Source organism: Melopsittacus undulatus, chromosome 2, assembly GCF_012275295.1.
Source record: "Melopsittacus undulatus isolate bMelUnd1 chromosome 2, bMelUnd1.mat.Z, whole genome shotgun sequence".
Taxonomy (NCBI): Eukaryota; Metazoa; Chordata; class Aves; order Psittaciformes; family Psittaculidae; genus Melopsittacus; species Melopsittacus undulatus.
The window spans coordinates 95,083,035-95,108,639 of record NC_047528.1 but is presented as its reverse complement, the minus strand read 5'-3'; the positions used below and the strand labels follow the sequence as shown (position 1 = coordinate 95,108,639).

General features: G+C 37.7%; 2 protein-coding genes across 2 annotated transcripts in view; one reads left to right on the top strand and one right to left on the bottom strand.

Annotated features, from left to right (window-relative positions):
• Positions 1-864: 864 nt before the first annotated feature.
• Positions 865-7,043, top strand: N6AMT1 (N-6 adenine-specific DNA methyltransferase 1). Its single transcript, XM_005151636.3, has 6 exons — positions 865-1,016; positions 2,379-2,465; positions 3,085-3,175; positions 4,615-4,698; positions 5,436-5,577; positions 6,578-7,043. Exons 1-6 carry the CDS (start codon positions 874-876, stop codon positions 6,727-6,729), a joined length of 699 nt encoding a protein of 232 aa, XP_005151693.1. The 5' UTR covers positions 865-873; the 3' UTR covers positions 6,730-7,043.
• Positions 7,044-8,795: 1,752 nt separating this feature from the next.
• Positions 8,796-25,605, bottom strand: part of LTN1 (listerin E3 ubiquitin protein ligase 1) — a 31,460-nt gene continuing 14,650 nt past the window's right edge. Inside the window, exons 14-30 of the mRNA XM_005151637.3 lie at positions 25,150-25,303; positions 24,717-24,867; positions 23,805-24,006; positions 22,729-22,888; positions 22,466-22,570; positions 22,073-22,215; positions 21,113-21,248; positions 19,509-19,653; positions 17,475-17,688; positions 16,961-17,198; positions 15,919-15,993; positions 14,326-14,512; positions 13,719-13,890; positions 12,789-13,009; positions 12,086-12,280; positions 11,263-11,430; positions 8,796-10,498 (exon numbers count right to left, since the gene is read on the bottom strand). Coding sequence (XP_005151694.2) covers positions 10,436-10,498; positions 11,263-11,430; positions 12,086-12,280; positions 12,789-13,009; positions 13,719-13,890; positions 14,326-14,512; positions 15,919-15,993; positions 16,961-17,198; positions 17,475-17,688; positions 19,509-19,653; positions 21,113-21,248; positions 22,073-22,215; positions 22,466-22,570; positions 22,729-22,888; positions 23,805-24,006; positions 24,717-24,867; positions 25,150-25,303 — 2,729 coding nt within the window. The 3' untranslated portion in view covers positions 8,796-10,435. The remainder of the gene's footprint in view (positions 10,499-11,262; positions 11,431-12,085; positions 12,281-12,788; positions 13,010-13,718; positions 13,891-14,325; positions 14,513-15,918; positions 15,994-16,960; positions 17,199-17,474; positions 17,689-19,508; positions 19,654-21,112; positions 21,249-22,072; positions 22,216-22,465; positions 22,571-22,728; positions 22,889-23,804; positions 24,007-24,716; positions 24,868-25,149; positions 25,304-25,605) is intronic.

Sequence of the window (25,605 nt, the reverse complement as noted above, 5' to 3'; positions counted from 1 at the left end):
GAGCAGCAAAGGCCAGCAGCATTCTGACCTGTATCAGCAGTAGTGCAGCTAGCAGGGGTAGGGCCCCTGTACTGGGCACTGGTGAGGCTCAAATCCTGTGTTCAGGCCTGGGCCCCAAGAAAGACACTGAGGTGCTGGATTGGGTCCAGAGAAGGACAACAGAGCTGATGAATGGCCTGGAGCACAAGTGCGATGAGGAGCTGCTGAGGGAACTGGGATTGTTTAGCTTGGACAAGAGAAGACTCAGAGGGAACGTTATTGCTCTCTACAGCTACCTGAAAGAAGGCTGTAGTGAAGTGGGGTTGGTCTCTTCTCCCAAGTAGCAAGTGACACGACAAAAGGTAACAGCCTCAAGCTGCACCAGGGGAGTTTTAGATTGGGTATTAGGAAAAATTTATTTACTGGGAGGGTGATAAGGTATTGGCACAGGCTGCCCAGGGCAGTGGTGGAGTCACCATCCCTGGAGTGATTAAAAACCAAAGTACATGGTTTAAGGTGGGCTTGGCAGTGCTGGGGTGGACTTGATCTTGAAGGTCTTTTCCAACCTGATCCATTCTGTGATTGTGCTGCGGCGATCGCCACGCACACCTGCACCGATGACAGTGATGGGTTTCACCGTCGGATCAACTGCACCGGTAACACGAACTCTCCCCCTAGAATGTCACCGGGTGCGCCGGTCCTCACCGAAAGTGACGTCAGCAGCTGATAACGAGGCCAGAGCGACAGCCGCCGTTGGCGCGGCCAGCGCTAGGGCGGGGCCAAGACAGAGCCCTCCCATTGGCGGCATTGGCTGCGTGACTGCTCCACCCCTGCCCGGCCCGGCCCTCCCCGCCGCCGGGGACCCAGCGCATGCGCACTCCAGGGTAGGACGGGATGGCGGCGTCAGCGCTGCCGACACCGCGGTATGATCACGTGGGGCCGCATGGGCCCTTCCGTGATGTGTATGAGCCGGCCGAGGACACCTTCTTGCTGCTGGACGCACTGGAGCAGGACGCGGCCCTCCTGAGGCAGGCCCGGTAGGCACCGCGGGGAACGGTGGGAGCGGCAATGGGAGGGGGAGAGGCGAGGCGGGCCCGTCCCTCCGCGGGCGGTTGGCTGAGGGAACCGCGGTAACACCGGGCCTGCTGCACTTTTCAGAACGGCTTCCGGCTCCGCTCGTTGTCCGTAGGGTGGTGCTCTGAAGGTAACTTATGAGCAGCTGTGCAAGGGTTGCACCGTATTTCGGTGGCAGCAGCACGTATTTGAGTGTTTCAACTCTGGGGTCTCCAACACCAGAAGCACCTGGACCTGTTGGAACAGAGTCCAGCGAAGGGTCACGAAGATGTTCGGAGGCTTGGAGCACCTCTCATGTGAGCACAAGCTGAGAGAACTGGGGTTGTTCAGCCTGAGGAAGGCTCCGGGGAGACCTTAGAGCAGCTTCCAGTGCCTAAAGGGGCCTCCAGGGATGCCGTAGGGGGACTTTATACAAGGGCTTGTAGTGACAGGACAAGGGATGATGGTTTGAAACTGAGAAGGTATAGATTTCGATTAAATATTACAAATAAGTTATTTACTATGAGGGTGGTGAGACATGGCACAGGTTGCCCAGAGAAACTGGCTGCTCCATCCCTGGCAGTGTTCAAGGTCAGGATGGAGGGGGCTTTGAGCAGTTTGCTCTAGTGGAAGGTGTCACTGTCCCTGGCAGGGGGTTGGAACTGTTTGAGCTTTAAGATCCCTTCGAACCCAAGCCATTCTGTGATTTTATGAATGTGGTAAAATGTTTGTGTCCCAACCCCAGTGAAGCTGTAGGAGTTGTGTAGCTGCTCAGGTTGCTGCCCAGTGTCAGCAGCTGAAGTATGCCTCTTTAACTATAACCACTATAGAAATCGCCCAAGGAGTTAATGTTATGAGTGATTCTTTTGAAATTACCTGCCACTGCTGTTTGTCCAGAGCTGGCTGAAACTCTCCTGAGGTATTCTGCATTTGAGTCCTGCTTTAGTTGTGTGGTTTCATGGAGATGTTCATTAATTTCTACTGGAGTTCAGTCTTGCTGCAATAAATCTGTAATAAATGCTGTAGAAATGTAGCCTGTACTGTTGAGATTGTGCAGTTAATGGAAAATCTACTGTTAGTAGGCATGGGGGAAATGTTACCACAGGCCACTTTGGGAAACACACAAGGAATTGTCTGTATGGTCACCAAGAGGCCTGAAAAACACTGAAACAGGCAACAAGACATGAGCTTTGACATGTCATGGACTTCAAAGTCTGTATGATAAGTATTTCAGCACATCTGGGAGAAGGGCATCAGGTTTTCTAACACTGCCTTAACTAATTCTGCATCTATTGTAAGTGGTCTTATATGTTACAAATAAGTCATCCAGAGTTTTCTCTCTTTAGAGTTGAGATCTGCCTTGAAATAGGATCTGGATCTGGTGTGGTTTCGACATTTGTTGCTTCCATTATTGGATCCAGTGCACTGTATATGTAAGTATAATAGCACTTAAACTGCTGCATGCAGTAATAAACAGTACTTAACCCTCACATATATACTTTCCATTTTTACATTTTAAGAACTATTCTTTTCACAAAGCAGTATCAGTTCAATTCTACATGTATGGAAATCAAAGCAAAGCAAGCCTAAACTACTTATTTCAGGTTCTTTAACAACTAAGTAGTGGTGCCACTAGAATTCCATTTTCCCACTTCTGAGACAAATTGCTAAGTTTACTATTGTGTTCACTTAGTTAAATTCTAAATTTTAGCCACTGACTAATCTTACTGAGGTCTGATCACACAGCCTTAGTTATGGATGCTGTCAGTAACTGAATTTTATGAGAGACTTGTATGCATATGTATTTATGCAGGGCTAGCATTGAAAAACAAATCCTGCACTTTAGCTTTCATACAGTCATTAAAACTTCAGCATAATGTTGAGTGGTTTAGCTGCTGATACATTGTGTGTATTTTACTGGCTATTTTTTGCTATAGACTCAAAAAGGGTGTTTTCATTGAGAGTACATAAATTAGCATATGGTTCACGGTGATGTTACAGTAGCCAGGTATAGTACCCAGTAACTTAGACTTTGTAATATTTTTCTTCTAGATGCACAGATATCAACCCAATGGCAGCCTACTGTACACTGGAGACAGCTCTGCTTAACAACGTTCACCTTCAGCCTGTCATTACTGACTTGGTAAGATGTTTCAGTAATATCTTTATAGTTTTTGTATTTTTTTAATACTTATTAGAGATACTGAAAAGTAACCGTGGCCTGGAACAAGCATTCTCTTAAAAAGCACAGAAGTGAAAAAGAAAACAATAAAATGCTAAAGTGTTTCTGAAAGATGGGAAAAACAAACTGCTTCAGCTCTAAAATTAAAATTTAAGCTTTAACATTTCATTGAATTAATTTTAAAACTTAATTATGTAGGTACAGTTTGGAAAATGCTGCACAAGGAACTCTGCAGTGACCTGACATTATCATAGCCCTTTCTCTAATGTGATGTATTTCTTAGTTCTCAGCTCTTTCTGATTTAATTAGGAACTGTGTATGTTGTTACGTTTTCCTTACAAAAATTGATATGTAGAAAAGCTAGGTTTCTTGTCTCTTTAGCAAGATGTTTGTTTAAAAGAACTGTCGTGGTTTAAACTATGTCAGCCATAAATCACGCAGTAGCTCTCTCATTTCCCCACCCTTTCTTGCCCTCCCCCGCTCCCAGAGGGATGGGGAGGAGAACCAAAAGAATGCAACTCCCATGGGTTGAGATAAGAACAGTTTAGTAACTAAGGTATAACACAAATCACTACGGCTACCACCAATAATAATAATGATAAAGGAAATAACAAGTGAAGAAAATACAACGCCACCCACCGACCAATAACTCACCCCACCCAGCAGTGAACTAGCCCTTCCAGGTAACTCTCAGTTACATCCTGGGCATGATGTGCTGTAGTATGGAATACCCCTTTGGCTAGTTTGGGTCAGGTGTCCTGTCTCTGCTTCCTCCCAGCTTCCCCTCCTCCTGGCAGAGCATGAGACTCATAAAGTCCTTGGTCAGTCTAAACATTTGAGCAGTGACTAAAAACATCGGTGTTATCAGCACTGTTCCCATGCTGAAAGTCAAAAACACAGCACTGCACCAGCTACTAAGAAGGAGAAAAAATGACTACTATTGCTGAACCCAAGACAATACCCTAAATATCTGTGTTTACAACAGATAATGAAGATAGGCAACAACAAGTGTGATCTAAAATGGATGAAGTACTGCTCATACTTGAGAAATGTACTGCAGTTGTCACTGATTGGTAATTTTGTGTAACAAATATTAACCAATGATAACTTAAAAATTCTTTTTCATTTGACTTATTTATCTAACTTTATGTCCACATATGTGTCTTTCTCTTCTACATCCCATACATAACATACTCTTTAAGACGACTGAAATATTCTGCTGTGCATGGATACTTCTTCATGATGCTTCTCTTGCTCTTAGAAAGTAAAGTTCAGTGTTCCTGAGTCAGGCTGAAATGCTCAGAATATCCAGCATTATGTAACTGTATTTTTACAAAATGCTTGCATTGTTTAAAAAAAAAAAAGGAAAATTAACAAAAGAACCTTCAACTCATCTACAGGTCAAAGGACTGTCTCCAAGATTAAATGGGAAGGTTGATCTACTGCTATTTAATCCACCATATGTGGTGACACCTTCTGAAGAGGTAGGAAAAATTGGAAATATACAATAAAAATGGTATTTCTACTGTCGGAGGAGAAATGGCAAAACGAATAAGCTCTGCTATGAAAATTGAAAGGGTTTTATTTTTAATAATAGAGGATGTTGTAGGACCAGCACTCTTGCAACAGCACTGTTGTAGTGAAAATTATTTACTAGAGTTGCTTATAAAGACTACTTGGGAATAAGGATTGCTAGCTGCTGCTTCTCAAGACCTACTTTCTCCAGCAGGTATAAACTGTGTAAGACTTCAGTTAGGCATGCTAAGGCATTCCCATGAAAGACTTTCAATGGAAAATGCATTTGTTCCCTGCAAAATATCCTCTGCTTCTGCAGTCACTATTCTCAGAATTTGACCAAAAAACACTTAAAGGGTTTTCTGGCCACCTTCCATTTGGCAAACACACTTGTAAAATATTGCAAGAAAATATGTAAAAAGCACGTGACAAAATTTAGCTCTTTTAATCCAGTTTAAGAGTAGAATTTGAAACAAAAATTGTTCATTGTGTAAAAAGTAGTCTTGAAGTAATTTTGCAGCATATTATGTATTCACATGCTTCAAGCTGAAACATTATCACTCTGAGCATATACTAACCTGATGAATTAAAGTTGACAGATTTCTAATGGCAGACATCCAAAACTAGAAATTATGGAAATGTTTCTCTTCTGAGTGACCCTTCTATCATTCTGTATCATGACAATCTTTGCCTTTATTCCTTCTAGGTGGAAAGCCACGGAATAGAGGCATCCTGGGCTGGTGGCAAGAAGGGCAGAGAAGTAATGGACAGAGTTTTTCCATTAGTACCAGACCTACTTTCACCAGAAGGATTATTCTACTTGGTCACAATTAAAGAAAATAATCCAGGTGATCACTTTCTTTGGACCATTAAATGTGCCAAACCAGATCTAACACCGTATTAAATCAGAATGTTGATCACTGCAATGTTCCCCAGCTTATCAGACTTCAGTAAACAAGTAGCACACAACATCAGTTGAATCTAACATGTGACAGCAACTAATTCAAGATTGACAGCATGTATTGACATTCATATAGGTGTTTTAGGTCCTCATTTAGAAATGCTGTAGATGACCATATCTGCCTGCTTCATAAAGCCCATGGCATTTGTGAATTCTTGTGCTTCTTGCCTTTTAATTTTATGTGGGTGTCTAATCAACAGAGGGACTTTTACATAAATTGATGTCTCTTGGAGTCCTTTTCCTGAATTCATGGCTTTTGCATCCAGTGTATGGTGAGCTAGACCAAATATATAAGCAGATTTACCAGAAAAACACCCTAACTTAGTTTGGAAAATGGTATTATGTAGGTTCTGACCCCCCACACTACCCCACACTCAAGTGTGGGCTTCAGTTCCACACTTGAAAGGTAATAACAAAGCCAGGCCCATCCTTCCTCATCAGAGAGAATGATGGTGTGAATTTCTAAGGCAGGAGCCTTCAGTTGGGAATGTCTTTCATTTTGACAGGCATAGAGAAAAGGTGCAGACTTGTTTTTTCTGATCTAGTGCTTAATGGCTATACATTATCAACTAATTTTAAGAAACATTCTTTCACACCCCGTAGATTAGGCAGCTTTTGGGAGAAGGTGCTACAGACTTTAGTTTCTTCTACAAATTAGCTTCATAACAGAATTGTTTATTGCTATTAATAATACCAAGACACAGAACTTCAGTTAGCAAATTGTAAACTTCATTTGTTCTTGGTGGAAGACTATTTTGCGTAAAACTTAGTGACAACACAGTTTATAATCTTTGTTTTACAGCTTATGTTTGGTAGATACTTTAGCAATGCCTTTTACAGCTGCTTTCCATATGAACTCAATTGTAATGTTACACTTTTAATTACAGATGAAATCCTGGAAACAATGACGAAACATGGCTTAGAAGGCACACGAGTACTTTCCAGACAAGCAGGACCAGAGATGCTTACTATCCTCAGATTTAGGAAGTCATTGATAACTGCTCTTCATCTTCCAGACACTAGACATGCAGAAAGCTGAACACAAGAGAACTGAAGTTTCCCAATCAAATTTGAAGCCAAGGTTTTCCATCCTCTTAAAGAATATCTTCACTTCCTGATTACTGCAGTGAAACTGATCAAGATTCTGTATTTATTTTTATTCTGGATGTCAACCAGCTATTGTTGGCTATAAAGAGATGTTGTAGTCTTCTAGCTATCCACATGACAGTTGAGGGGCAACTGTGAAATACCCTGCCTTGTTGTATTTGCACTTAAACATTGAAGACTTTTTTCCCTTATAAATAGGTATATGTATATTTTCTCATTGTAGCTTATTAAAATAATTTATTTGATATAATTCTTCCTGGTTTAATATATCCTTGTAATATCTTTAATATATCTTTTTAATAGTTTGCTATCTATACCTATGCTGGATTTGAATGAATACTTAGAACCAGTGTTACTTATTTTGATGTGGTATCTGATACTTTTACAAGTGTAAGGCACAATTACTGAGTTTCCTTCACTGGCAAGGAAATGGTGTACTTCTGAACAGCAAGATGCAGTAAGTGTATATCAAGAACTAAAGCAAAAGCAAGCTATTACTCTCCTGAAGTCTTATGGGCAACAGTGGGGTGATTGTACTCCCTCTTATTTTACAAGGAGGGTACTGCTGTAGGTTAGATGAAAAGTTCTCAGCCATGAAAGATATTAATAGGTGGAAGAGATGCTATTGAGAAGGTTGGTTAATGGGTAGCTGAAAACAAGGACTTTAAGTAAGTAGAGAAGTGGAGTAAAAGTCCTCCCTCAATCACTGTCCAAAATGGGAAGCTATTTCCTAACCACTGGATCCAGATGAAGAACTTTCCTCTGCAGCTTCTTCCTCCTCCTGCTGCCCGCAGAATGTTCTTGTATGGAATTGAGATGTGTGCTGTGCAATGGGCACAGTCCAACAAGGAAGATGTTTTGCTCGCAGCACAATGGCAGACAGTCTCGTATGCAGTACCACTGTATTACATTGCAATACTAAACCAATCCTCCTCTCCCTTTCACCCCCCATATCTTCCAAAACTGTTCCCCAGCACTGCCTGCTTTCAGAGACACTGACCTTTAAGAATTTGTGTCAAGTGATGTTTGAGAAGCCATCAGCTAACTCTTCTATAGGGACCAGGGTCACAAGGGTTTTTCTGTTGAGACGCTAAAGAGACTGTTCCATTTAAGACTTCAGAAGTGAACTTACAACTTGTGCTTACCCAGCTTGCACAAACATTAAAAGTTCTTCCATGCTTTGAACTATGCTGGAGATATTCAAGGCCCGCCTGGACAAGTTCCTGTGTGATGTACTCTAGGTTACCCTGCTCCTGCAGGGGGGTTGGACTAGATCTTTCGAGGTCCCTTCCAACCCTTGGGATTCTGAGAACTGACCACCCAAAAACCTTAACTAGGACACTGAAAAAAGGTTTTGAATAGGGAGAATAACACATTAGAAGTGTAGGTGCTGTTAGCAGAAACAACTATAAACCTAGCTAGGCCACTTGAGATTTTTTAGTGCAAAGGAACATGAGAAGCTACCTTCTACTCCGGATTTGTCTAAGGACTGTCAAAGTTGAGGCACTGGGGAGAAACTTTGTGACAGGATTGGCTAAGGACTGTCAAAGGTGAGGTACTGGGGAGAAACTTTGTGACAATATGAAGTAACATATTCCCACAGTTTTCCACCAAAAACTTTAAGCAAAGCTTTGTTCTTGCAGCTTATCAAGTAGACAGCTCTATGGAGTTGTTTTTCACTCTGCTTCCTACTTCTAGGACCTGACTTCATGGCACACCCTTTGCTAAGCAACACTTTTTTGGTTCAGTTTTCCCTTACAAAGCTATAAGAGGTTTTATGCTTAGTGATTTTACTTTGCTGCAAAATCATGGCTTTTAAAGTAACAATCATAGCCACAGGGCTGTTTGAACCAAAACACTTATCATCCTTGCACCACTCTAAAAGTTGTATGTTGTTAACCACTTTGGCTAGCAAAGTTAAGTTCCTGAGCAAAAGTCATAACATCAAAAGCGTATTTTATGATGTGGTCAAAACATTCAATAGAATAAAACTACAGGTTTAACAAAAGGAAGTTTAATTAATGTCTAGTGTTTAGTTATAACTACAGAATTGGTTTTTAAAAGTAATCAAAGATAAAAATGGGCAATTATCTGGCACATATTGCAATGCTCAACAGTGTGTGCAGTTTTAAATGATAAAGAACAGAACAATGAAGATCAGAACAGAAACTAATAAAACAGCAGACATCATTTCCAGAGAACATGATTGCACTGGGCTATCTAACAGCTGGATATTTGTACAAGGAAATACAAGCATCCAGTTCAACAGATCATAAGTTCAAATTTCCTGGCCCCTCTCTACTGCTGTCTGCTGCAACTCTGGAGTTTTAGTATCAGTAAAAATTAAAAACTACAGCTTGCTCCTTAATCTGTGTTTCCAGTTAGAGCTTTTCAGTACCAGTTTTAAAACGTTTACATTCTGCCTTTCTCAAAAACTGTGAAGAAATTTCTCCTCTGGAAGGTCAGCACTATCTGTTAAAAATACAGACTTAAGTTATCAACAGCTAAAACTCATTTCTAGAGCTTCCACATCAGAAGGGACCAACTTGTCATCTTGAAATTTGTATTATTAATTTCTGAAACTTTATCACACAAACTAATAGAAAACAATCCTAACACTACACAGATTGATTAAAATTTATTTATTCCCTCCCTTTTATTCACTTTTCAAAAGATATCCACCCCAAATACCATTCAACTTTGAATATATTAGTATGCTACTGCTGTTTAAAAAATAAAAGGCATGGAAAATGTATAGTTGGCAACAATATTAAGTTTTGATACATCTTTCATATTCACTTGGAGTCCTTGTAATTCTGGGACAGTGGAAGTAGTGTCCATTCAGTGATAGCTACTTTGCCAGCTAATGAAACCATCAACTAAAACAATAAGAACTGATTGGTGCATATGCCTTCTCTTTAAAAGCCAATTGGCAATAAATAGGTAGCATTTTCCATTGTCATGCAGGAATGATTGTATTCTACTTACTTAGGCTGAGTTTTTGTGGTTTTAGGGTGCTGGATGGTTAAGGGATTTTTGGAAAACCAGGCTGTTAAAGGTAAAAAGCTCAGTATACAAGCATGTTAATTTAAAGCATGCTATGTTGAATTTTTATGCTTTAACTGAAGGCTGTCACCCTAGATCCATGCCTTCATGTCTAACAGCAGCAACATTCTTTTTTCCCCCATAAAAGGAACTATTATGAACACACTATAACCAAAAATCAAGGGATTATGCCATCTATGTTAAATTCACCTGCTATATTAAAAGGCATGAGCTGGGTTAAGTGCCTGACACCATGTTAGAATACACCTAAAATAAGAGGGTTTAATCAACTATGTTGTGGCTTAAACACCACTTTTGAAACACAACTCTGCATTATTTCTAAACTTTTAATATGTCTCAGTATCTTAAAAATATACACATTAAAATAAATTATTCTTATATATTTCTTTATATCAAAGAAGAATCTTCAAACTTACAAAAAACAGTCCAGAGGTAAATATGTGTCATATATCCCACTAGTCAAGAATTTAAAATAACTGACATTATTTCCAAGTAGTTAGTTTCTTAAAACAGTTTTTTGCCATCTCTTCATTTATTACTTAGCTCACAGAAAGGAGAAAGACCGTTTTAGTTCAGAAAAATGTCTCTCGACAGAGTGGACAGGTGGATTTGTTGCTCGATGTGAACCATTTGTACTGAAAGAGAAATACAGTGGGTTAAGACACACATGCAAGCTCTCAGGAATGACAGTTTATCACCAATAATAACTATTATTTGCCAATTATTATAATTATCAAAGCATTAACTGTACTTTAAAAAGACCAAACAACAAACGTTAAAAAAATTACCTTTCCACTTCTGTACGTATGCATGTATACATATAGATATATATGTATATACACATCACACATACATAATACTAAAGTCTTATTTTAAAAAGCCTGACACAAAGGAATTCCCATCCAGTCTCATTTTAGAATAAAAAGCTAGCATTTTTAAAGCAGCAATAACCTCTCCATTTCATGTCCATACAGGTGCCAATCAGTTCCAGTATGCTGTGTACAACCACTGCCTACAATGAGTTAGGTATAGTTAAATGTTAATTGTCACATCAGTGTGGTTTACTAAAGAGCATGCTGCACAAATTAAATTTAACCTTTTCCATTCCCATACTGGTGCGGGTAACAGCGAGGTGCTGTTGCTACACCCTACGTACATGTAAGGCCTATGTCTGAGTGAATGTGAAATGGATCATTATCATCTGTGAAGTGTAGCAACCCCTCTCTCGTTACATGCTCTTACATCTTATTACAAAAACCATACAAATAACTCATGAGTTTATTTAATCCCCAATACTCCAATAACATAATGGAGAACTGATGGTATTACAACAAAAGTTCCTGGTTCAAAGTACAAATGGATATTTTGCCTATTCGAAAGATTTAGTCTAGGTACTTACCAAGCAAGCTGAATGAAACTTTTTCTTGCATGTTCTGCAAGCTTTTTTGGGAAGTGAATAGTTGGAACCATGAATGACTGAAAAGCAGATCATGCAATCTTCAACACCCTCAAAACGTTTGTCCACGTTATTTTTCCACAAAGACAATCCTTCCATAATACTTCCATTCTAGCAGAGGAAAAAGAGCTATTAATACTGCAGAATTCCTTCACAGTATGCATACTGTTATTCATAAGCAGATGAAGGAAACAAAGCCTTAAGGCTTTATCTGAAATTATATGCAATATGTGTGGGGAATATTTGTAGAGCAAATGCATGAAATACAGATGATAGTCTAGTCTATAGAAAAGCAATGAAAGGAATGCACTTAGAACACTTAAAAGGGGATTTTAAAATTTTCAATCACTATTTTGTTCTAACCACAGATGATGCAACTTCAGCAACCACCAGTCTTTTACAGAATTTCATATACTTGGTTTTGGGTTGGGTTTTTTTTTGGGTTGGGTTTTTTTTTTTCTCCTTCCTTCAAATGATAGTTGAAATGGAATTGCCACATACGGCAGACACTGGCCCACGTCTTAAAGGATCTAAATTTCCAACTTTGGCTATGGATTTAACAATACTTACTAGGCCAATAATTTTACTTCTCTGTTCCAAGATCTGGAGAGATGCAGATAGAAGAGTGACCAAACCTATAAAGTCTTTTGAGATCTACTGGTGAGATCCCTTATACAGATCTAAATAATACTGCATCACTAGGAATGTTTTTCTATTTTCATGACTGAATTAATTTTTTAAAACTAGGGGCTTCCTCTACACATACCTGATGTGTAAGGTAGGTACTTAGCTGTAGCATCCAATTGCGCCATTGCTGTACAGCCACACCAACCCTCTTTCCACTCTCAACTGTTATGGATCCCAGTGGGTAATTTGATGGAAGCTGTATTATTAGTTCAATAAATATATCATCAACTGAATAGGTAGCGATGACTTCCCGTGCTGCAGACCGAGCCTTTACCTATTAATAAAATAGAAAAAGCCCCCATATATAGAGATACAAAGATACACTAATCTTTTCCTTTATATATATACACACACACACACACACAAAACATAAATAACTTTATTACACACATTAAATAATTTTCTTAGACCAGGAACATACTCTTCTCATGGAAAATAAAAATCCACTCATATGTTGGTGAACCAAAGAAAAAGTTACCAGGCATTTTTCAGTCTACTGATTCATTACTTTTTTAAGAAACTAAAGACACTGTATGGATAGCCATATCTTCCACTTACCTCCTCCAACATCATAAAACCCATTCTTTTGTACTTTTTTCCACCCAGGATATTAACAAACATCAACTTAATATACACATACCAAGCTAAATGTTGTTTTCATCAGTCATTTAGAACAACAAAAATGTAATCATACAACACACTGTAATGCAGTCTTATAATTTCTTAATGTTTGCGAAAAACTGAGGTAAATTAGAAGAAAAAGGACAAAAAGTCATACTCACCGTCATGCCATTAAATAACTGTGTGCTAGTCTGAACAGAAGCTATTTCCTGTGCAGAAAGCACGCTGCTGACATATTTGCTTGTAAACTTATCTACAACATTGAAGACACGTTTCTCACAGCTATTCCACCAAAGCCTGACCATGGCTGGAAGGTCTTTCAGTGTTATATGGTACACAGAGCAGGCCAAGTGCGGAATCTGGGATGACAGGACTCCTGTCCCTGGGAGGGAAAGAAAAGATGTTGAAATGCGTTAATCACAAATGTCAATTCCTCTACACCATGTACAAAAATACTGACACCAACGTTACTTGAATTGACCAGAATGTCATGTATATGCTCCTTAAATACTTCCTACCGTGTTTGTTTGACTCTGTCTTTCTCCATCAGCCTGGTCTCTGTTTCTTAGGCTAATAGTTCACAAATGGAAATTCATCTTCTAATTTAGAGATTAACTCTGGGTGGACTACCAGAAGTCAAGAACAAGTTTCCATTCTAGAAACTACAAAACACGCACTTTAGGGCAAACAATAAGAAATCTGGAGTACTTTTGAGGTTTGCAGTGTTCCCATAGAAGTTTATAAAGAGATAAAGGAAATTGTTCTCTTGGAATGTCACATTAGTAATTCTTTCTTACTGTCATCCACGTAAATTGTTCTGCAACATACAGTGGTGTTCAAGCAAAGTAACAAGAAATGGGAACTCAGTGTCTTTGCTCTCATCTATACAGGCACATAACAATTTCAGTGAAGTTACTTTAAAAACTGTCTTTTCCATGTTTCTTAGAAAAAAAACCCAAACAACCAGCATACCTTCTCACATCATGGTTGATTACAGGATCTTCTGAATAGCATGATAACAGCATAACTTAATGTCACAAATGTTTCAAAAAGTATGTATTAAAATATGAATAATTACAATTTTTACTAACCTTTGACATCTAAACGAAGCTCTTCAGTAAAGAAGGTTTTTGTGTCCTTATTTGGAACATCTGAAGTTGGCCCAGAAAAGATGGGGCTTTCAGGCATAAGCCTGAACAAGTGATAAAGCAGTTTATTCAAGCTTTTAGTTCTTCTAAGGTATTGTGAGTAGAGAACTCGCAGCTGATAGTGTAAAACAAAAAAGTCAAACCAAAAACCATAACATATAGATGAAACAAATACAGCTTCCTCTGTAAATAATACAAATTTGTTTCTATAGGGAAGAAAAGCAAGATTATGATTCAGAACAAGGGTTTAGAAGAGTGACTTAGTTCTCTGCACCACTTTGAATTATTAGAAAATTGTAGAAGTAGCAAGCTAGTTTGAAAATGCAAGAATCATCTATTAATGCATTTTAATTCTCTATACTCTAATACTACCAGCCTTAACTACTGCAGTGCAGAAATCAAGGTCTATTGATGCTTTCAGAATTCCACTGATCCCACAAAACCAATAGGTGCATAATTAAAAGAATAAAATAGCTGAATGAAACATCATGATTCAAACCAAGTAAGTATATTAGGAAATTCAGTTAAGAGGAAAGGACTCAACATATACCTGAGAAGAAGCTGCTTTGAAGAAAGCTAATGTTAACTTCCAAGTGAGAAGGTATCCCAGAACAAGGCAGAACTCATCGCTCAGGGGCTGAATAACTGCAAATTCTCCAACAGGAATGCATTCCAGGATGTTTTCTAGCAAGACCTCTTGAGTGGCCAGGACAGACATAAGAGCTGCTGGAGGTGATCTATGGAAAAATGTTATCTGGTTTAGTAAATTCAAATCTTGAGCAGAGCATTAACTGAATTTATATTCACAGATTTCCTAGAAAAGTCATGTCAGTAAAACCATGTATGCAGAACATAAAAGGGATCTTTTATTACAGGAAAAAATATTTTTAAAATCTAGCACAAATGTGTGAATGTAAGATTTTTTCATTTTTAATTTCATTTTCCTGAAAGGACAGTTGGCTTTTTTTGCAAGACAAACATAAGCTGAATGCTGACCACTTAACTTGGAAGCGGTCTATGTCTAAGCTGATTCAACCTACAACATGCACAGCTGGTTTGCTTGCTTGCTTTGTTTGCAAGTTACACCAACCAAAGAGCAATTGAACAATAGATCTCCTAATCGCTGCATGTGTTGGGGTTTGGATTAAAAAGCATTTTGTGACTCTATAGTAAAGGTAGGCATTGATCCCTAGGGTGATGTGAAGAAAAAAGATTTTATTTTTTTTAAACAGTTACCATGCTTCCTCTTCAAACTGTTGACTTACTATCATATTCAAGCTGTATACAACACCCAGGTCAGTTTGGGAGGTTCAAGTAACTGAAGCTACCTGTGCAGCTGGACACATTCTGAATAGAGCAGTCCAGTAAAAATCTGTGAAGATTTCACAATACAAAGCATGTACATTGTGCATACTCTAAGAACTGTACATCGAAAACAACTGCAAATACTGCTTGCAGTTTTAGCACACATGCAGGTTTAACCTATTATAGTGAATATTTTTAATATTTATTACCCTACTGTCATGGGTTCAGCAGTAGCTCATGCTCTGCCAGGGAGGAGGGAGAGATAGGGCGCCTGGTCTGGGCTAGTCGGGGAGGTATTCCATACCACAGCACGTCCTGCTCGGGGAGGGGACTGGAAGCTGGCCGGAAGGGAAGGGGTTAACACTCCGGGCGGGGCTCGGAGAGGGAACTGTAAGTTGGCCGAGAGGGGAGGGGTGAGCTCTCTCTTCCAGGCTGGGCTCGTGTTGGCGGGTGGTATCGTATTCTCTCTCCCTGTTTATTTCCTCTAACATTGATTTGTTAGTGGTAGCAGTAGTGATTTGTGTTATACCTTAATTGCTGGACTGATTTTACCTCAATCAGTGGGAGTTGTATTCCTCTGGCTCTCCTTCCCATCCCTCCGGGAGTGGGAAGGTGGGGGGGGGAGGGGAAACAAAGGAGTGTGGAGTGTGTGGGACTCCGGGAGTGAGTGAGGAACTGTGCAGATTTAGTTTAAACCACGACACCTACTGTCATAGCCATATCTTTTATTTTTTAACATCTCCTGAGAGGTGAGCACTATGCTGCAAATCTCAACTGCTATAGCACGTTTTAAAGATACAGAAGAGTCACAAAAAAACCATGAGATAAAAATACTCACAATGCTGATTCTTCCTCTTCATCACCGTAAGATTTCAGATCTTCGTCATCAAATTTCGGCAATTCAGGCATTAATCTACAGAAATATGGAAAGGAAATCAGATTTAATTTCTACTATGATGCACAGTTCTTTCCTTATCAGTGTCAAGTTAATGATAAACAATAAAATAATGGCAATTATTCCTTATTAACAACACAGAATCTTTAAGAGTCATGTCACCATTGCAAAGATGGTTCCTGAAGTACAGCCAATGAGCATGTAGCCTTGCTCAGTTCTTTTCCAGACTTTTTATACTTCCTGAGTGACACTACTCTCAATTATCCTTACTATCAGAACAAAGCTATTGCAACTTTATGCCTCAATGTAAGTGAAAGATAATGGGAGCTTATTCTGCTTAAACCAGCTACTTCACAACCTGCATTTTGAAGAGTCAAATGTGCACAGTATTTTTCAAATTCTGTATCCTCTTTTGGTATTAGAGAGATTCAGAAAGTTCACAAGACTACACTTTTTTTTTTCACTATTTCTATTTTGAAATAGTGAAAATGAGAAAGCCATACTGCTTAACAATAGTCAAGACCCAGATCAAACCTGGAATAATTCAGTTTTTATTTTAGGATGCTACAAGTATTAGAATAGGGGCTAAAAATAAATAGCTTTAGAGTTACAATACTCTTATCTACATAAGTATGGTACAGAAAACAAAACTGCATGACTGTATATTCATTACTGCATTAAAATTTCTCAGTATATATTTAGTCTATTTTATAATTAAATTTAGCATTCATAGTTTTATATAACGTCCTTCAATACAGAACACAAATTGCCGAGTTAAGGATTTTCTCCCATAATGGAATATGAGTTTGCTAAACATATAAGTGCATATTCTACAGCATAGTACTGGGTTGGGGTTGTTTGTTTGCTTTTTTTTTTATTTGGTTTAAGTTTTGTTGGGTTTTTCTTGGTTTTGTTGTTGTTTTTTTCAGTTAGAAAAAAAACATAGCATGGAAGGTGACAGAAGTGAGAAACTGTTGATTCTTACTTATACAACATGTGGTAGACAGAAATTTGTACAGCTCTAGCCCGGAAAAGCAACAGTGGAGATAATGTATTTAGTAGAGTCTGGAGCTTATCTGGAAGATTTGTTTTTTGGCCTGCAACAAACTTTGCTGGCAATTTATGGTTTAACAACTGGTCCTTCGAGATGTAAGTTAGAGCTTCACCCAAAGACGTTAACACAGAGTTCTGAAAAGAGCCTTCAGATGCGTTTTTGGTTTCTCCTATTTAAAAGAGAGAAAAATGAGCTGTGATACAGAGTGTATGGATGATATCATATACAAGCATTACTATGAACTCAGACTGCACTTATCAGAATCCACCTAAATTTAAGAATAACAATGTTAAGTGCAGTTACTTTACTAATTAACATCTAAGTGTTTAAAAAAGCAAGTTTTATAAACTATGTTGACATAATATTACTATAAATACAGCCCATTGGGTTATATTTCAGAATAGCCTGACAGGTACCACTATGACCCTCCTTGATGTATACTTGCCTGTGATCTTCACCAACAAAGGTAATAGCAAATTGTGAATTCCCTCAGAAAAGAATTCTTTCCATTCACTGATCAAGTTCACAGGAAGGTTTTCAGTAGTTTCGGGAGTTGCAGCTTCAAAGTAAGTGCTAAGGGCAGATGCCAGGTCACAACTGACACAAGCAAAAATCTGCACAAGCGGGACATGATAAAGTGAACGGTTTTCACTTGTTGTCTAGAAGGAAAAAATAAGAGGACAATGTCTTAACCATAAATTTACTTTAAAATATGTTTCACATTTCCTGTGTACACCAGAAAGTGTAATTTCCAAGAAAATTCAATTGCAAAGACCATTTTAATATGACTGGGGTAAAAGTTTAGAAATGTAATCTGTATCTTAGCAAGACTTACTGAAATGAATTTCCAAGTCTCATCAACATTTAGAATCCTGGATTGCTTCCTTTATGACCTTCTTTTCAATAACAGAAACTGCCACCAAGTGGATTCAAACAGAAATGTATGCAGCTGAGCTTTTCTGTGGCACTTATGCAGCCAAGTGAGCCAAAACTGATATATGAAGTGCTCTCATTTTCCTCTCCCAAACACAAAAGCCAAACGGATATCATACTTTTATTTCCAACTTGCAGAAGGAAATTGACAATACACTATTGTAAACTGGAAATTATTGAAGTTGCTATCAGGAGAACATTACCTTTCCCCCAGCAGAGTTTATTCTTCTAATTTATATTCTTACTATTTTCCCCCAAGGAATAGCATTAAGTATTAAAAATATTCCAAAGCTCATCTATGCAACAATTTTTTCATAGAAGTTTGTTAGGTTTTTGTTTGTTTGGGTTTTTTTGGGTTTGCTTTTTTGCTGTTGTTTTGTTTGTTTGTTGTTTTTCAGATTTTTGGTTTGGTTTTGTTTTTTTTTTTTTAATAAAAGAATTTACAGTTTTGAGGTATATACAGCATAGGTAAGGAGATTAAACCGAAGACCAAGAAAGGCCACATGGAAGTTTCCAGTTTGCTCTTAGTAGTGACAGTGTGAGGGATTCTTCATTCTTATTTGACAAACAAAGTAGTCAGCTGTTCACTCTAACCTGTCTTCTAACACTGTCAATACATTTTGATGTTTCAGGTGATCAGATTGATATTGCAATGCAGATACCACTTTACATTCAGTTAATTTTTATACGTCATATTAGACTTTGGTCTTAAAGGGATATTATTTTTCAACATAGAGATCTACAGCAGACATATTTCAAAATTATTTTCCAACCACCAGTGCCATCACTAAACATCAGATTGCTTCTATAGAGTAAGGTAATTTCATCTCCATAAACAAAAAGAAACCAGAGATTTAGTATTGCTTGTGCCTTTAAATGATAGATGACTTTTGTTAGTGCTCAGTAAAAAGGATTTTGTACAATTCTTTTTAACAATAGGACAAATATTTGCTAAGATGAGATGACCACATGCATGCAGGGAATAATCTAAAAAGGTAAGTACATCAAAAGTGAAGATGCAACATTAGCACTCATGCAGGAGGTAGAGTTTATTTTCTTAGTTCTGTATCTTTATAGAGATGATATGTAAAATAAGTTATCCTCAAAATGCTGGGTACCCAGCTATTAATATTACTCTGAGATACAATAAAATTAACACACATCAGATGAAACTGAAACTGTTAAGCCCCACCATGTTCTAAAATCTATGACTGAGACATTACAAACACTGACTTCAATTCCTCTTCGCAATCCTCATGCTTCTTTATTCAAATTGCTACGTGGCATTGCTTCTATAGCATTTTACTGTATCATACCCAACTTTCCACTTTGTAAATAGATAGGTGAACTTTCAAGAAAGATTTAGGATGAAATTTCAATCAGACAGCCCGATAAGATTACAAAAACTTAGTTATTTTATAGCCTATTTTTTCAGTTGTTCCCCCCTTCCCCCTCCCCTGCATCAATCCATCAGGTTTGGAGGGCATCAGGAGGATCCTACTAAAAGCTGCAGTGCAATGGTTAGTAATAATCTCTTTTGTATTACCTCTAACCAAGCCAGCATGGAGCACATGATGAAGTCCCATTCACTGCTGTCCAAAGGAGCTATGGAATACTTCAGCAACAAGGGAAGGTAACGGATCACCTCTATGTTGAAACCAAGCAATTGAGCACTTGTCTCTTTCAGATTACTGTAATAAAAATACAACTAAAGCTTACAAATCTTCATGTTGTAAACAGTATTTATATTCTTATCTTCACTCCTCTTAGGACAAATTAAGTGTTGCAGTAGACTCTGCCCTACGTGCTTTTGATACTCTGTCTTTCAAAGTTAGAATACTATATTAGCTGCCAAGTTTAAATAAGCCGGACAACAGGTACAGAAGAGACTGTAGGAGCTATTCACTCATTTGCACGTTATAAAGATTTCTAAAACTGTACAATTTACATATTTGCTCAAGTAATACACTTACACGGAACTATGAAATTTAGCAATTCTAATTACATCAATGCAATAATCATCTAAGTTACTGATTTTAAGAATAAGATATAAGCACTCAAGTGTCCAAATAGCACATATTATTTTGAGACTCTGTGGGCTGGACTTATCTCACTATACTCAAGACAAATGAACCTCAGCGTATTTTCACTCCTTGCTGGAAGATTTCCAAGCTACATTTGCAGACACAGAATTTTAAACTACAGCCACCTAAGTTTACTATCCAAGTTTTCTTTCTGGTACCTAAATACGCAAACAGAATTTGGAGCAAAACCTACAAAAATTGGTCAGTTCTGAACGCTTTTGAAAACCTTTGATGTCTAGGTACATTAAAAAAAGCTCCTAGTTTCCCAGCCTTCAACCACCCAGGTAATTTTTTTCAGCAAGAGTTGTAAGATACATGAAGACAGGTATACTGAACAATGGGATGCAGTTCTACAATGGCTTAAAAATGTAACATTAGAGTACTGGATGGCAGTTGTAACTTTCAAATTGATTTTGTTGAGTTAATAACCACTCTGTACTTTTAAACTCTTGTGCTTTTTTGGCTAGAACAGAATTAATGTTTTTCATAGTATCTAGTATGGGGCCATGTTTCGGATTTGTGCTGAAAAGAGTTTTGATAATGCAGGGATGTTCTAGCTGAGCAGTGCTTACATAGAGCCATGACTTTTTATGCTTCTCACCCTTTATGCACAAGGAGTTGGAAGGGCACACAGCCAGAACTGCTGACCCCAACTGACCAAAGGGATATTCCATATTGTATGACATATGCTCAGCATATAAAGCTGGGGAAGAAGGAAGGTGTGAGGGAGTTCTGAGTGTTGGTGTTTGTCTTCATAAGTCACTGTTAACATTCGATGGAGCCCTACTTTCCCGCACATGACTGAGCACCTGTGTGCCAATGGGAAGTGGTGAACAGATTCCTTGATTTGCCGTGCTCATGCATGCAGCTTCTGCTTTACCTATTAAACTGTCTTTATGTCAACCCACAAGTTTTCTTACTTTTACCCTTCTGATTCTCTCACCTATCCCATCAGGGGGGAATGAGCAAGTGGCTGTGTGGGGCTTAGCTGCCAGCTGGGTTTAAACCACAACAACTCCTTTTAGAAATTAAAAGAAAAGTCAAATTATCTCAAAGTTGCACCCACCAGCTAAAGAGAAAACTGTCCTCACTGTTGTTTTTCCAAGATATTATGATTTTTAGTATTCCAGGTAGTAGATGATCACAATCAATGCTACTATCATTCAAGCAGGAGTTCAAAATGGAAAGACACCCAAATGCTCCTGTAACACAATAAAAACACCATACTCAATAGGCATTTATTATCAAGAGTAAACAAGTGTTACAATGTATGTCAACTGACTGGATATTTTTATTTGAACTTAACATCAATACTGTTAGACCATTTGGACAATACCTACACTTTCTTCTTTGAACACTTAATCCAGAGATGGCATCATTAAATCAAAAACGCTATATCCAACCCAAACTTTAGGAAAAAAAACCCTACCAAGAACTTCAACCACAAATCTGCTACGATTTAAATATATTTGTGCTACTAAAAGTGTGTTATAATATTGCTTAGCGTACTACATATCAATCACCTCCAAGTAACTTTCAGAAGCTGCTGAAAGTGTATGTAAAGCAGCTCTGACTCTGCATACTAGATCTAATGCACTGAAAGAGCTACTCAAAAATCATACATAAGCTGTGAAAGAGCTCTTGCTAAAGCATCTAAATACAATCATGACACATTCAGTTGACAATAGTAATATTTTTGCATGTTGTGTAAAGCCTAATTTATTAATTGGAAACTTCAGTATTTAGTATTCAGTATTTATAGATGTGTTTAAATCAGACAATTACAGCGATATCAAAATTCTTCTAACAATATCAGCCTAAATACTTTGGTTCTTATTTTACACCAGGCAGTATAGCTTGTACTTCCTTCATAAAGCAGAAAACTACTATGCCAAACAGTACAGAAACATGCAAACTGAGAAGATATTTCTAGGAAAAATAATATTAACACATTTTCTCTAAATGCAAACACTATTGCAAATAACATTTCTCAAGTTCCCGTGGACTGAGATAAGAACATACTCACCATCAGTGCTAGAAAGCTCTGTCTGTGTGCATGTCATAAGTTTGGCCACACAGTGGAAAACAAGCTCGTTCTTTTCTTCCTCAAGCAGAAAAGGTGAAAGGCACTGAAGTGTATGTAATCTGCCCTCTGTTAATGGCGGAAACCTATTCATACAAGCAAAATACAGAATGAAACCCAAAAATTCAACTACTTGGCAAAATGTCAATTGGTTCACAATGACCAAAGATCCTATGATATAATTAATCCTAGGCACTAAGCCAAGTCCCACTTTTACATACCATACACATATTACCAAATTTTCAGTCTTCAGCTGTCATTTATCAGAATCAGTATCATTTAACATTATCAACATTTTCAACAAACAAAAAATTATAAGCATCAAGATTAAAATACCCTTCTGTTGTCTTAAAAAGTTGTTTCATCTCACAGGATACAGCATTTTCTGCACGAATCACTTTAGCCATGGTTAAGGACCAGAGTTTTCCATGTTCCTCTGATCTTCAAAGAAGAAGAAAGACCCTGGTTAATATCAACAGATGCACAGTTCACTCCACAACACAAGCATGTGAAGTTTGAGTCAGTACACATAAGGAAATATGGTGGCACTTTATAAGATGCAAATATGCAGACAAGTTGGTTTACTTGTTCTTACATACCTATCAAATATTGTTTGCTGAACGCCAGTTGTATCACTAAGCATCCTGAACTTCTCATAGGTGATGTGCATTTCTTCTAACATATGAAGATATTCCTGAAGTGGATAAGGAGGATTTTCCAACTCTTCAACCCATTGTAATGAGTACAACAGTTCTGCAACTAATCAAACCACAAAAGCTGTTGCTTACAAACAACTGCTGAATATATTCAGTGCATAAGCAAGAATGTTCGGGTCAAGGTTTTGTTGATTTTTGGTTTTGTTTTTTAAATATATTCTAAATGCATTAAAAAAAAGATTATATTTGCATGCAATTTCAGGTGCTTCAGAGCACAAACTGGATATTTGCCATTGCATCATAAAATACAAAAGAAAAAGCTACAATAACTTATTCTATATGTTCAGGATATTTAAAAGTAAAACAAGCAAGACAAGAACTGTAGCTTGTCTCTATTCTCTTTATATATATATATATATATATATATATACACATATATATATGTATTTCTTGCAGACAAGGTACTCCAGATTTAAGTCCCTACAGCAAACAAATTTTATGCTAACAGTTAGCATGTTTTCTTTATTAGCTTATTGAATAATTATGCTTCTCATCATGGTGAGACTTCCAGAGATAAAAAAGTTAATTTGATAATGCTGCTTCTAGTTTGAGCATTCTATAAAGAAACAAGATTCCACCTGATAGAATTAAGAAAAACTGCTGCCTCAAAATATCTTTATGTTATGGCTAAACACTCATGACGTTTACTTGATGGCATAGATAAAGTTCCTATTGCCCACTCATGCCAATGCACCACATGTTTTGGCAATGAACAACTCTGAAGTTCACTGTAAATTGAAACCTCAAAATTCAAAGTCCTGTTGAGACAGCATGCATATAATCACAAAAGGCCCTAGAAATATATTACATTACACTTATGCATTACTTATACTTTTCAAGAGATAAAAGAATGACTTCTCATACCTATGTGCCAAACTTTAAATACACATTTCTAATTATCAATTCAGATTAATTTCAAACTACTATAAAATCAAATTCCTTTAAGTTTTACCACTTACTTATATTATCTATTTTCCTTTTTTCAACTTCACAATTTTCATGGACTGTATCATTTTCCAATATAAGTAGCACCATTTTACTTAATAAGGCTGAAGTACACAGATGGCCTGGAAGTTTAGTTGTGCCACACAGCTTGACACATGACCCCAACGGTTCACAATTCATGCTAAGCCTTCCTTCCAAAAGAGGTCTGTGCATCCACTGTAATACATGCATAAGAAGAGTATAAACAAATAATTGACATTTTAATGATGCGTAGAAGAGCTTTGATCTGTTCAACCTTGAAAATATAGAACTGTTGAAAAAATAACCAGGAAAGATACAAATGAACAGCAAAAGCACAATGGTCATGGTGACCCACTCCGTCATATTTTAAAACCTAAATGAACAACAGTAGCTTGAAACTGCATTGCTGCCTCAGAAATAAATATGTATATTTTGAACTGTAATAATTTTACAATAAATACTATAGTTAAGGAAGATAACTGGTTGGACAGGAAATTTAGTTCTTCCCCACTTTCCACACTATGCATATCAGTATTTTGTTTATAGTCAGCACATCACGTTTCTCTGCAAATATTAGTGTTGTCCACAAAATTTATCTTATAGAAGAATTAAAGATAAGAGCATCTTCATGATCCATATTCTGTCAGATAAAATTTCCTGGCCTGTAAAGCAAGTTGCTGGTGTTCCACGCAGAAAAGAACGATTATTATTTTCCACAGTAACACTGGATGGGACCATAAACGGAATTTGTCCTCTATCATTGCAGAGGCTGAAAAGAACCTTTGCCTAGACATATGTATATTCATAACTGCAGTGCCATGTCAAAATAAAGAATGGTTACCATCCTAAAGAACAGAGACTTGAGGTAAGACTAACTACTGCTTGCAAGTCTATTATTTTCATACCTCAGTAGACAGAGACTCATGCAGTTTCTCCCACTCAGTTTTGTTTGGCATGACATCTTCAACATAAGCTCCCACAAGACATCCAGACTGCCCCTCAGCTTCCATAAGCTTAGACAACAAATCACTAACTGCAGAGATCAAAACCTGGAGGCTGAGATAAGGAGAAAACACTGCAAACAGAAGTTTGACACTATCCAGTAAAAGCAAGCTGCTTTATTTTACCTTGACACAATGCTATGTACGTTGTATCAATGCTATATACTTTGTATCAATGCTATATACATACTATAGATGCTCCACCTGCAGTTCTCACCTCTGACAGGCTGAAACATCTCTTAGTAGTAAAATGCTAATTAAATAAAGAAAAGTATGGCACTGATCTTACTTTGTTTTGGAGAATATATTATGAAATGGACATGTACATCACAATTACCTTTTAACATCCAAGGAAGAAGACTGAATTTGATTCTTGACCCACAGTGCAGATTTATGCAAGAAGGTACTCTGTTTCTGCATACTCCGAAGTTGATGCACAAGTGAATTTACTCCAGACATCCAAGTGTGTTTTAATTTACATACAAGTAAATCTATTGTAGGGAAAAAGAAAATAAAAACAAACAAAAAAACCCCAACAAGCACAAGCAAACCCACCACAAACAGGTAAATTCAAATTACAACCTACAATATCAAGCAACAATCATGTCTAGAAGTCCTATAGCAGAAAAAGAATTCCTTTTTCTATGTGGTTACTTACATGCAACAACTACCAAAGGCAAATACACAAGTTTTGTGTTGTACAGCAATTTTAATATAAGCCCAACACAAAGGTAGTATTTATTTAAGATTAAGAGGGATGTTCCCATTGTCTTCTGCAGTATGTCCTATGGTC

Excerpts from the sequence above, each read along its gene's own strand:
- N6AMT1 (XM_005151636.3), top strand. The coding sequence starts at position 874 with ATGGCGGCGTCAGCGCTGCCGACACCGCGGTATGATCACGTGGGGCCG. Across the intron at positions 1,017-2,378 it reads GCCCTCCTGAGGCAGGCCCG|AGTTGAGATCTGCCTTGAAA; the intron begins GTAGGCACCGCG and ends TTCTCTCTTTAG. Across the intron at positions 5,578-6,577 it reads AATTAAAGAAAATAATCCAG|ATGAAATCCTGGAAACAATG; the intron begins GTGATCACTTTC and ends TTTTAATTACAG.